General features: G+C 46.1%; 1 protein-coding gene across 2 annotated transcripts in view; it reads right to left on the bottom strand.

Annotated features, from left to right (window-relative positions):
* The window catches only part of LOC125446788 (sorbitol dehydrogenase-like), a 67,183-nt gene that overhangs the window by 24,979 nt on the left and 29,277 nt on the right, over positions 1-12,927 (bottom strand). For both annotated transcript variants that reach the window (XM_059640210.1, XM_048520603.2), the window contains exons 5-7: positions 12,422-12,581; positions 5,309-5,427; positions 3,356-3,421 (exon numbers count right to left, since the gene is read on the bottom strand). In XM_059640210.1, the coding sequence (XP_059496193.1) occupies positions 3,356-3,421; positions 5,309-5,427; positions 12,422-12,581 (345 nt within the window). The remainder of the gene's footprint in view (positions 1-3,355; positions 3,422-5,308; positions 5,428-12,421; positions 12,582-12,927) is intronic.

The following is a 12,927-nucleotide window of genomic DNA, read 5'->3' as shown; positions in this document are numbered from 1 at the left end:
ACAAGCTTTCGAGAGTGCTGCTCCTTCACCAGGTGAGTTTTAAATAAACCTGTTGGACTATAACCTGGTCAGAGATAATGGGAACTGCAGATGCTGGAGAATCCAAGATAACAAAGTGTGGAGCTGGATGAACACAGCAGGCCAAGCAGCATCTCAGGAGCACAAAAGCTGACGTTTCAGGCCTCGACGCTCCATCGGAGCATCTGATGAAGGGACTATAACCTGGTGCTGTGTGGCTTCTAAGCTGATCTATGTTCGTTGTACTTGATTTCTTAAATCCATAGGTGGAGCTAGAGAGCTTAAATAGCTGACACCATTTTAAAGCTTCGAAAACTTGGGCTGAGAGCACATGCGTAGAGATTTTGCAATTACTTAAGACAATTTAAAGTCAAGTTCAATGATTGTCACCTTTGCATTGCTGACAGATATAACATGTACAGTAAACACATAACACTAATGGTAAATAAAAGACAGAAGGAGATTTGAGATAACTGTGACCAGTTTTGTCAGAAAGGAACAAGTGTCAACAGCCTAGGCCCGAAACATCAGCTTTTGTGTTCCTAAGATGCTGCTTGACCTGCTGCATTCATCCAGCCCCACACTTTGTTGTCTCATCAATAAAAACAGAAACAGTCTTAGGAAAAGACCTCTGAGGTGCTACGCTCCTTCTTGTACTTGATATGCCTGGGAAGATGGGTAACAAAGAAGGGATCTCTCATTAAGCTGAATGCATTTGAGACGAGAAGATATACATATATGAGAGAATGTTCTCACATCCTACACAGGCAGAAAGACACTGAGGAAGTTCTAGAAGTAGCTGGAGAACAGCACATCACGTCAGAGAGAGAGAGAGAGAGAGAGATACAATGCTTCAGTCATATCTCTAGTACAGAAAACGGATAGGATGGGGCAGAAAAAGTGGGAGAAGGTCGCAGGGGTAGAAATGGATGACAGCATAATGGACTGAATGCAGTTGATCCATTGTGGACAGTGAAAGGACAGCATAAGATGGACAGAGGTGAAAACCCAAGGCAGTCAATTCATAGAATCAGAGAATCCTTACAGTGTGTAAGCAGGCCATTCAGCCCATTGAGTCTACAATGACACTGCAAAGAGCATCTCATCTCCAGGCCCACTCCCTGTAACCCCATTTTCCCCATGGCTATCCACCTAGCCTGCATATGTCTGGACACTATGAATAATTTAGCACAGCCAATCCACCAAACCTGCACATCTTTGGACTGTGGGAGAAAACCGGTCTACCCAGCTGAAAACCACACAACACCAGGGGGATGTGCAAACCCATCGCAGACAGTCATCCAGAGGCTGGAATTGAACCCGGTTCCCTGGCACTGTCAGGCAGCAGTGCTAACTGATGAGCCACTGTGCCACCAGTTCTTTGGGAAGACAACACCACCAGTGAACAAGTGACAAAAAGACGATTGGGCTTTGGTGCCCACATGATTAATGAGGAATACAATCTTGTGGGAGGCAGTGGTGTAGTGCTGGCTAGAGCAGCATTTATTGCCCATCCCTGACTGAGGGCAATTGAGAATCAACCACTTTACTGTGGGTCTGGAGTCACACGTAGGCCAGACCAGGTAAGGATGGCAGTTTCCTTCCCTAAAGGACCTTACTGAACTGGATGGGTGTTTCCAACAATCGACAATGGTTTCACAGTCATCATTAGACTCGTAATTCCAGATTTTTTTATTGAATTCAAATTCGACCATCGAACTGCAGTGGAGCAGGGGGTGGATCTGGGTGAGATGTTCTTCAGTGGGTTGGTGTAGACTTGTTGGGCTAAATGGCCTGCTTCTACACCGTAAGGATTCTATGGCTCTAATAAAATCATGTGGGATAGAGAGAAGCTGACTGGCAGGTTCCTTTTCCCTTGGATGGGGGATTCCAAGACAGAGGGATTCGAACCAGGATACCGTTGGCATTACCTGGCGATAATGCCACACAAGATTTGCCTTTTCTGACTGAAACACCAACCCTTATTTTAAGTCCTGGTTCACACATACTGCAGGGACAAAGTCTGAAGGAATACACAGTTCAAAGGGGTGCGTGTGTGCGTGTGTGCATGCATGTTTGTTAGAAAGGATGTTATTAAACTGGAGAGGGTTCAAAAGGAATTTACCAAGATGATGCCACAAATGGAGGCTCTGAGTTACAAGGAGAGGCTAGATACGCTAGGACATTTTTCACTGAAGTGTAGGAGGTTGAGGGGAGACCTTATAGAGGTTTATAACTTCTACAGGAGCGGCTCGGCGGTTAGCGCTGCTGCCTCACAGCACCAGGGACCCAGGTTCAATTCCAGCCTCAGGCAACTGTCTGTGTGGAGTTTGCACATTCTCCCTGGGTGCAGGTTTGCTCCGGTTTCCTCCCCCACAGGCTAAAGACTAGGTGGACCAACCATGCTAAATTGCACCAAGTGTCCAAAGGTGTGCAGGCTGGATGCGTTACTGGTGGGAAGTGCAGAACTACAGTGCAGCGGGGGGGGGTGGATCTGGGTGAGATGTTCTTCAGAGGGTTGGTGTAGACTTGATAGGCCTAATGGCCTGCCTCTACACCGTAAGGATTCTATGGCTGTAATAAAATCATGTGGGATAGCGAGAAGCTGACTGGCAGGTTCCTTTTCCCTTGGATGGGGGATTCCAAGGCAGAGGGAGCGTAGTTTTAAGGTAAGAGGAGAACATTTAAAAAAGACATGAGGGAGTGGTTCATATGTAGAATGTGCTTCCGAAGGAAGTGGTGGATGGGGACACCCACAACAAAAATTACATGAATGAAGAAATATTTGCAGGCAAAATGGCCAAGCGCAGGCAGGCCGGACTAGTGTAGTTAGGGATTGTGGTTGGCACGGGCTGGTTGGACCAAAGGGTCTGTTTCTGTACTGTATGAATGTATGACTCTATGACAATGAGTTTAAGGAACTAAAGGAATGAATAAGAAGCTGACTTGAGGGGAAAGGGCCTTACTGAACTGGATAGATTGCTTTTGCGAGAACACACAAATGTATGACAGGCAGAACAGCCTCTTTCGAGCCTCCAAAATGTTAAAGCAGAGAAACCTAGAGGCTACGTAAACAGTCAATTCTCTGCATGAAGTGGAAATAGTAAATAAAAAAATTAGAAGGAGGCAGCGTAAAGATAAAATTACATATTGGATTCTGACTTGAATTTTCTTATGTGTGCAGGCACAGACTTGTGAGCCAGTTAGTAAGTTAAATACATTTCAGGTTTGATATCACTGACAATAATCGTTGGCATGCTAACAATGCATTGATTCTGGGTGGAAAAGATGTTCTTCTGTACTTAATTTTAAGAGACACACAAAACAAACAACTTACCACAGATCACAATCTGAGATGCTCCCATGGACTTGGAAACCAGCAGATTCACGAGTCCAATTGGCCCTTTCAGACAAAACAAGTTGCTCGTGAGACCATCACTCTCCACGTACAAGGCAAAGCGACAGTGAAAAGTTCTCTCAGTGCTGGGCTTCACTCTTCAGGGGCAAGCCTGTGAGAACTAGGGCACGATGCCCTCAATTCTCTGATGAATAGCTTTCACTGGTACTATGCTCAAGAGCTATTTGCAAGGAATTACTCAACAGATTTGGCTGATATTCTATAACTACTGCCTGTCAGGCGAGAAACGAAACCGGGATATTTACGGAATTCAGGCATAATCTGATTTTTCTCTATGTGATTTATCTTCACACCTTCCTGACTCCCCAACAAAGTGCAGTCAGGAATGTCCCTCACAAACTGCAAGAGGGGTGTGAACTTGTTACGGGATTTATCGAAAATTCAGATTGCTTCTTTTTCTGCAATGGGAAGTTGTATTGATTTGGTATCTGTAAGGTATTAAAATGCTCCTATACTCTTCATGTCATAAAAGCATTGTAAATTCAAAACATAATACCAAGGCACATAAAGGAAAGTGTTCAGAAGTTTTTTCAAAGGCATAAAGTGATTAGGGATGGGCAACAAGTGCTGATTTTGACATCCCATGAGAGAAAAATGAAAACAAAATGGTTGTGGTTCATCGTCTTCTATCTTTCCATTTTCCTGTCCACATACCTCGATTTGCTCAGGGATCTGGTTTACGCCAGTCTTAAATACATCAACAATGGAGTCTCCACAACCCTCTGGGATACGGAACACCAAAAGTTCACAGCCCTTTGAGCAGAAGATTTCCTCATCTCAACTAGGAACAGGAACAGGCCATTCAGCCCCTCAAACCATTCAATAAGAACATGACTGATCAGTGGCCGAACTCCCTATAATGGCTTTGACCCAGATCCCTCAGCTCAACAAAAAGTTATGATGAGAGATTTCCCTACAGTACAGAAACATGTCCTTTGGCCCAACAGGTCCATTCTGACCATTGGAGCATCCCACCCAGACCCATCCTCTACATCCCACCTAATCTACACATCCTTGAACACTACAGACAACTTAGCACGGCCGATCCATCTAGCCTGCACACCTTTGGACTGTGGGAGGAAACCGGCGCACGTGGTGGAAACCTGCAGAGACACTGGGAAAACGTGCAAACTGCACACAGACAGTCCCCTGGGGGTGTAATCAAACCCAGGTCCCTGGCGCTGTGAGGCTGCAGTGCTAACCACTGAGCCACCGTGCTGCCCAGTTCTAACTCTCAGTTCTAAGGGTTCCTTATCTGAAAGCTGAGCTCCAAGTCCCAGACTCCCCATCAGATCTGAAATAACCTCTCAGTTTCTACTCTTCAGAATTTTGTATGTTTCAATGAGCAGCATGTGATTAGCTCTGCTGCCTCACAGCATCAGGAACCCAGGTCCAAATCCACCTTCGGGCAAACAGCTGTGTGTATGGATTTCCTCTGGGTGCTCCAGTTTCCTCCCACAGTCTAAAGATGTGTTAGGTTAGGTGGATCGGCCATGGAAATGCAGGGTTACGGGGTAGGGTATCGGGCTCGGTCTTGGTGAAACGCTCTTTGGAGGGTTGGTGTGGACTTGATGGGCCAAATGGCCTGCTCCTACACTGTGATCATTCTGTGAGATCACCTCTCATTTTTCTAAACTTCTGACACAAGAGCCCCAGTAGCCCACCATAGGCTCAGCCTCTCGTCAAAGGAACAGCCTACTGAGGCTCACTGTGGCACCTCCAGAACAAATGCATCCTTCCTTGAAGACGAAGACTAAGACTGCTGGTTGGCAGAAGGAAAAAAAATTGGAAATAATTGGAAGAATGGGAGAAAATTCCACGTAAAATTTTCAGCAGCCACTAATAGTTATTCACACAATGTAAAGGGCTTACCTGCCCCTAAAATGAAGACTTTGCTGCCAATTGTAACCCCTCCTCTACGACAGGCATGAATTGCAACAGAGAGGGGTTCAATCAAAGCACCTTCTTCACAGCTAATGGATTCAGGGAGCCTGAAACGAGAATGAAACAGCACAAACACTAAGCTTTCCCGGCACGTCTGAAACACAAAGAGACTTGCCTGTGAAAGTTTATTGTCTTATCCTCGTCAGATCGGATGCAAGAATGTCAAATTTCAAAGGGTGCAACATTTTACGCTGTGTGAGAGAATACAGTGCTGAATGGGGTTGGAATGCCAAGTGATTGGGACACATTAGGGAATTATTGCTCCCCATCCTTTTGATTAATTCAAAACTGCCTGGACTTGTTCTTTTTTTGCTGCAGAGCAGCATCATTCCTGGACACATTTTCCACGAGCTATCAAAGTAACTTGGCAACTCAGCATGACATGTTGTCCCCTTTCAAATTCGACATTTCTGCACATATCATGGTGAATGTGAGGAGGTCAATCCAGATAAATGTGAGGTACTGCATTTTGGTACAATAAACAAGGGCTGTCGAAAAATATTTCTTTGAAGTTTGCGTCACATACAGATAGAATGGTTAAAAAGGCAATCAGCACACTTGCCTTCATTGCTCAGCCCTTTCAGTGAAGGAGTTCGCAAGTCATGTTGAGGTTGCACAGCACATCAGTGAGGCCTCTTCTGGAGTACTGCATCCAGTCCAGGTTGCCAGTTATAAGAAGGATATTATTAAGCTGGAGACGATTCAAAAGAGATTTACCAGCATGTTGCTGAGTATGGATGGTCTGAGTCACAAAGAAAGGCCGGGACTTTTTCCACTGGAGTGTAGGAGGCTGAGAGGTGACTTTCCAAAAGATACACTTACAATGTTTAAAAGTCATTTCAATAAGTACATGGATAGTAAAGCTTTGGAGGCATATCGGTCAGGAGCAGGCAAGTGGGACTGGTGCAGTTTGGAATTATTAGAGATAGTAGGAACTGCTGATGCAGGAGAATCTGAGATAACATGGTGTGAAGCTGGAGGAACACAGCAGGCATCAGAGGAGCAGGAAAGTTGACGTTTCGAGCCTAGGCCCTTCTTCAGAAGTGGGGGAGGGGAAGGGGATTCTGAAATAAATAGAGAGACGGGGGAGGAGGATACAAGATGAATAAAGGAGAAGATAGGGTGAGAGGAGACAGACAGGTCAAAGAGGCAGGGTTGGAGCCAGTGAAGGTGAATGTCGGCGGGGAGTTATGGAGGGGATAGGCCAGTCCAGGGAGGACGAACAGGTCAAGGATGCGGGATGAGGTTAGTGGATAGGTCTTGAGGTAGGGGGAATGGTTAAGGACATGGGGACTAGCTGGGCTGGTTTTGGGATGTGGTCGGGGAAGGGGAGATTTTGAAGCTTGTGAAGTCCACATTGGTATCCTTGAGCTGCAGGGTTCCCAAGTGAAACATGAGATGTTCCTGCATCTTTCAGGTGACGTCCTCGTGGCTATGCAGGAGGCCCATGATGGACATGTCGTCCGAGGAATAGGTGGAGGGAGTTGAAATGGTTCGTGACTGGGAGGTGCAGTTGTTTGTTGTGAACTGAGCGTAGGTGTTCCGCAAAGCGGTCCCCAAGCCTCCATTTGGTTTCCCCGATGTAGAGGAGGCCACAACGGGAACAGCAGATACAGTATATCACATTAAGAGGTGTGCAGGTGAACATCTGTTTGATGTGGAAAGTCTTCTTAGGGCCTGGGATGGGGTGAGGGGGGAGGCATAGGGGCAGGTGTAGCACTTGCTTCGGTTGCAGGAAAAAGTGCCGGGGTGCTGGGGCTGGAGGGGAGTGTGGAGCAGACATTCATGTACCCATCCAAATATCTATTGAATGCTGTAATTGTACCCATCTCTATCAGTTCGTCTGATAAAAAAATGTGAGGCTGGATGAACACAGCAGGCCCAGCAGCATCTCAGGAGCACAAAAGTTGACGTTTCGGTCCTAGACCCTTCAGATGAAGGATCTAGGCCCGAAACATCAGCTTTTGTGCTCCTGAGATGCTGCTGGGCCTGCTGTGTTCATCCAGCCTCACATTTTATTATCTTGGATTCTCCAGCATCTGCAGTTCCCATTATCACTCTATCAGTTCCTCTAGCAGCTTGATCCACACATGCACCACACTCTCCGTTTGAAACTGTTGCTCCTCTGGTCCCTTTTCAAGCTTTTCCCTCTTACCTTAAGCCAATGGCCTCTAGTTCTGGACTCTCCAACCCTGGGGAAATGACCTATGGCCCTGATCATTTTACAAACCTCTACAAGGTCACCTCTCAATCTCCTATGGTCCAAGGGATAAGGCCTCTCCTTAACAACTTAAACTCTCCAGGCCCAGTAACATTCTTGTAAATCTTTTCTGCACCTATTCTGTTTATTAACATTCTTCCTATAGCACTGTGACAAGAAATGTATGCAGTATTCCAAGTATGGCCTCAAAATTGTCTTGTGCAGCCATAACATGATGTCCCAACTCCTATATTCAATGCCATGACAGATGAAGGCAAGCATACCAAATGCCTCTTTCATCAGAGATAGCAGGAACTGCCGATGCTGGAGAATTGGAGATAACAAGGTGTGGAGCTGGATGAACACAGCAGGCCAAGCAGCATCAGGGGAGCAGGAAGGCTGACATTTTGGACCTAGGCTCTTCTTCAGAAGAAGGGCCTAGACCCGAAACGTCAGCCTCCCTGTTCCTCTGATGCTGCTTGGCCTTCTTCACCATCCTGTCTATTCAGATGTCACTTTCAAAAACTATGTACCTGTGCCCCTAGGTCTCCCTGTTCAACAACAATCCTCAGGGTCATACTATTAACTGTGTAAGTCCCGCCCTGGCTTGTCAAACCAAAATGCAACACCTCACATTTATCCAATGCATGTCAACAGCACCTCAAATATTTTGAATCATACCTTTGACGTAGCCAATCTAGGAAAAATCGATATGAGATAATACTATTTCACTATAACGCATTTTGTACTTTTGACTCAACCAATTTTTCCATTTATTCTTGAAATTTGACTAGTGAATATCCAACTCCTCATAATTCTCTGCTTTATGAGATGTTTTTAAAGGACACTTCCTGAGAGCCAAGTGTGGTTTGTTTAGAACTGATGTCTAGCTCAGCAGGATATTGTTTCAAAAGTTGGACTTCAAGAACAACATAGAGATTTGGCTGATGGACAGGAAACTGTGCGAGGGGATATGGGGATCTTTTTCAGGTTGGCAACCCATGACCAGTGGGGTTCCACAGGGTTCATTACTGGGGCTGCAAATGTTTACGTAATATACTCGTGACTTAGAAGAAGGACGTGAATGTACTTTAGCCAACTTTACAGAAAACACAAAAACAGGAGGAAATGGAGATTGTGAGAGGGATACAAACAATTAACAGAAATTACAGCAGAATATAGATAGACTGGACAGTTGGGCAGATAAGTGGCAGATGGAGTTCAATCCGGGCAAATGCGAGGTGATGCATTTTGGAAGATCAAATTCAAGGGCAAACTATACAGTAAATGGAAAAGTCCTAGGGGAAATTGATGAACAGAGAGATCTGGGTGTTCAGGTCCATTGCTCCCTGAAGGTGACAACGCAGGTCAGTAGGGTGTTCAGAAGGCATATGGCATGCTTTCCTTCATTGGACGGGGTATTGAGTACAACAGTTGGCAGGTCATATTGCAGTTGTGTAGGGCTTTGGTTCGGCCACATTTGGAGTACTGTGTACAGTTCTGGTCGCCACATTACCAAAAGGATGTGGATGCTTTGGAGAGGGTGCAGAGGAGGTTCACCAGGATGTTGCCTGGTATGGAGGGTGCTAGCTATGAAGAGAGGTTGAATAGATGAGGATTATTTACATTAGAAAGACGGAGATTGAGGGGGGACCTGATTGAGGTCTACAAAATCATGAGGGTTATAGACAGGGTGGATAGCAAAAAGCTCCCCCCCCCCCCCCGCCAGAGTGGGGGGGGGGGGGGGCGGGGGGACTCAATTACTAGGGGTCATGAGTTCAAAGTGAGAGGAGGAAAGTTTAAGGAAGATATGCGTGGAAAGTTCTTTACACAGAGGGTGATGGGCACCTGGAACGCGTTGTCAGCGGAGGTGGTAGACGCAGACACGTTAGCGTCTTTTAAGATATATTTGAACAGGTACATGGATGGGCAGGGAGCAAATGGACACAGACCGTTCGAAAACAGATGACAGGTTAGACAGAGGATCTTGATCGGCACAGGCTTGGAGGGCCGAAGGGCCTGTTCCTGTGCTGTAGGTGTCTTTGTAGTGGTAAAATAAATACATGGGGAAAAAAGTCAGGAAATGGAGTGTGGTGAGGAAAAATGTGAGTTTGTTCATTTTGGTAGCAAGAACAAAAGAACAAAATATTACTCAAATAGAGAGAAACTGTAGAAAGGTGCTACCCAAAGGGATTAGGTGGCACTTGTGTAAGAAACTCAGAAAGCTAGCACACAGGTGCAGCAAGTAATCAGGAAGGCTAAGGGAATGTTGGCCCTTTTTTTTGAAAGGGAGTTGGAGTGTAGGAATAGGGAAATCGGACTGCAACTGCACATGGATCTAGAGTGCGCTGTCTGGAAGTGTGAGGAAGGCAGTGTTGAATTGAGGCATTCAAGAGGGCACCAAATGATTATTTAAAAAGAACACGCAGGTTGGCAGAAAAACTACACAAAGTCAAAATGCACATTCAGAGGGCTCGTGCAAACTCAATGGGCTGAATGGCCTCGTCTGCACAGTGGCAATGCTGTGGTTCTGTCCATGATTAAATCCATAAATAAGTCTTGAGAAATACAGTGAGAATTTGCCAAGTAGGAGTCCCAGCAGGAAGCTTACTCAATATATGTGTTTTAAGGATAGGATAACTCGGTTAGATTATATCATAGTGTGTTGCTAGGAAGGTAGAATATTTAGGAATTGAATTGATTAAGAGCTGTTTGAGTCTACAGTACCCATGCAAGAGTGAAGCCTTGCATAGAGATTCTTTGTTCTTACTTTCCTTCCCAAAAGAAAGGATTAAAAATCTTGCAAAACAACCTCAAAGTCTTTATTACTGAATTTTTTTGATGAGCTAGTTTCAAATACACACTGGCATATTTTGTTACTTCAAGTGCCTAATCGCCGAAACCAGTGAGAGATCACTGTACTGGAGCTTTGTAACACGAGCATAATATTTGTCATTTTATCACGTAACACGGGTGCGCATGGAAATCCAACACAAAAATTAATAAATAGGTCCATTGTTTGCATTGACCACGTTATCTCAGATTGTCTTATGAACAAAAACGCACTTCAGCTCACAGGAATTGCAACGCTGTTGCTGATGCTGCAATTTTTTTCTTTGAGGGCCACAGTAACATAGAATTCCTACAGTCTGGAGGGCAGCCATTTAGCCCATCGAGTCCATACCAACCCTTCCACCCAGACCTGGCCCCTTATCCCATCCCTGTAACCCTGCACTTCCCATGGTAAATCCACCTCACCTGCACATCTTTGGACTATAGGACGAAACCAGAGCATATAGAGGAAATCCACGTATATACAGAGAAACCAGAAGTCACCCAAGTACGGAATCAAACCTGGATCCCAGGCACTGAAAGGCAACAAGTGTTAAGCACTGAGCCACCAGCTGAGCTGCTATTCGGGTGTGTTTAATTAGGTATTGAGCACATACGCCAGATTAGTGCAGCAGATAGAAATAAAGGTTTTAGCATTCTCCGTTTACACAAACAGACAAAATTTCCAATCTTGTAACTTCCTGATGTTATCCTGTTACTCTATAACATATTGCTTCAACTCCCCATCGGGGTCACAACTGGGGTGGCACGGTGTCTCAGTGGTTAGCACTGCTGCCTCACAGTGCCAGGGACCCAGGTTCGAGTCCAGTCTCGAGCGAATGCCTGTGTGGAGTTTGCACATTCTCCCCCTGTCTGTGTGGAGCTTCTTCTGGGTGCTCTGGTTTCCTCCCACAGTCCAAAGATGTGCAGGCTAGGGGGATCGGCCATGGGAAATTGCCCGTAGTGTTCAGGGGTGTGGGGGTTACGGGGGGATGGATCTGGGTGGGACGCTTCAAGGGGCGGCGTGGATTTGTGGGGCCGAAGGGCCTGTTTCCACACTGTAGGGAATCTAATCTAAACGGATTTATAAAGTTAACAAAGTGTGATTGCACTGGAGTGGGGGCAAAGGAGATGCATCAGGATGTTGTGGCTACGATGAGAGGCTGGATAAGCTCAGGTCATTTTCTTTGGAGCAGAGAAAGTTGGCAAGAGACCTGATTGAGGTGCGTAAGAATATGCGGGGCAAGGACAGGGTAATTATAAAGCTGTTCCCCATGGTTGAAAGTTCAATAACAAGGGGGCATAATTTTAAAGTGAAAGGCAGAAAATTTAGAGGGGATTGGAGGAAATCCGTTATAACCAAGAGGGTAGAGGAGGAGGTCTGGAATTCACGACCTGGGAGGGTAGTTGAGGTGGGAAACCTCACAACTTTTACCAAGTTACTGGATGCGCACAGGTTACAATATAACATCCAAATGCAGGTAAGTGGAACCAGTATAGATCACTTATTTTCGGCAGTACAGAGTTGATAGGGCTCTTCTGTACCGTCTGATTCTATAGTCTCAGGGGACCATAGGGCTGCTCACTCATGAGAGAGAGGGAGAGAAAGAGAAACAGAGAGAGACAGAGAGAAAGGACAGCAAGCGAGAGCACAAGTGCACAAGCAAGAGAGCGAGGGAGGACTGGCGGTGCGTTAATCTGAGGGTCACCCTGCCTCAGACAAGGGGTGAGATTGAAGAGGAGAGGCCTTCATGGGACCTCAGCTGATGCAATTAGCTCAGTTAACTAGATAACCCGAGCGCAGTGCAGAGTAAAGCACACAGTTCAGCCCCTATGACAACCATGACAGTTTGTAGAAATCCTGCCTGTGCACCTTATCCCCTCCTCTTGCGGAGTAATTCGCCCTCAAGCTGTACAGAACCAATTCTCTCTCTCTTCGACGGGGAGAGATGCCCAAGGTTCTCTGTGAACTCTTTACAACTATATTATTACATGAAACTGGTGCTCACTTGTAACAGTAGTTGGCATCGTGGGTGTTGTATTGGCAAAGGTTCCCATCATCAGGAGGAGTAGCAGAGAAGAAGAGTGTCGGCGACAGGTTGTAACGCCCGCTTCGGCAATGCTCGTCAATTTCTCGGGGAGTTCCCGGCTCAATGGCGACCCTATCACCTGCAGCAGAGCAAACACCTGGGCAGTCAGTACTCTGTCTTTTACTGGAGCAAACATCAATGCAAAAGTAAACCAATGGGTCGTTTTCTTTCAACAGGTCACCTTTATACTGGCACCATGGTGATACGAAACGTGTGTTTGCCTTCGCTGGATGTGAGATATAGAGAAAGGAGACCCAACCAGCTTTGGGCAGCACGGTGGCTCAGTGGTTAGCACTGCAGCCTCACAGCGCCAGGGATCCAGGTTCGATTCCACCCTCGGGCGACTGTCTGTGTGGAGTTTGCACATTCTCTCTGTGTCTGCGTGGGTTTCCTCCAGGTGCTCCGGTTTCCTCCCACCGTCCAAA

The sequence above is a fragment of the Stegostoma tigrinum genome, chromosome 36 (assembly GCF_030684315.1).
Source record: "Stegostoma tigrinum isolate sSteTig4 chromosome 36, sSteTig4.hap1, whole genome shotgun sequence".
Lineage (NCBI taxonomy): Eukaryota > Metazoa > Chordata > Chondrichthyes > Orectolobiformes > Stegostomatidae > Stegostoma > Stegostoma tigrinum.
This window is presented reverse-complemented; position numbering and strand designations above follow the sequence as displayed.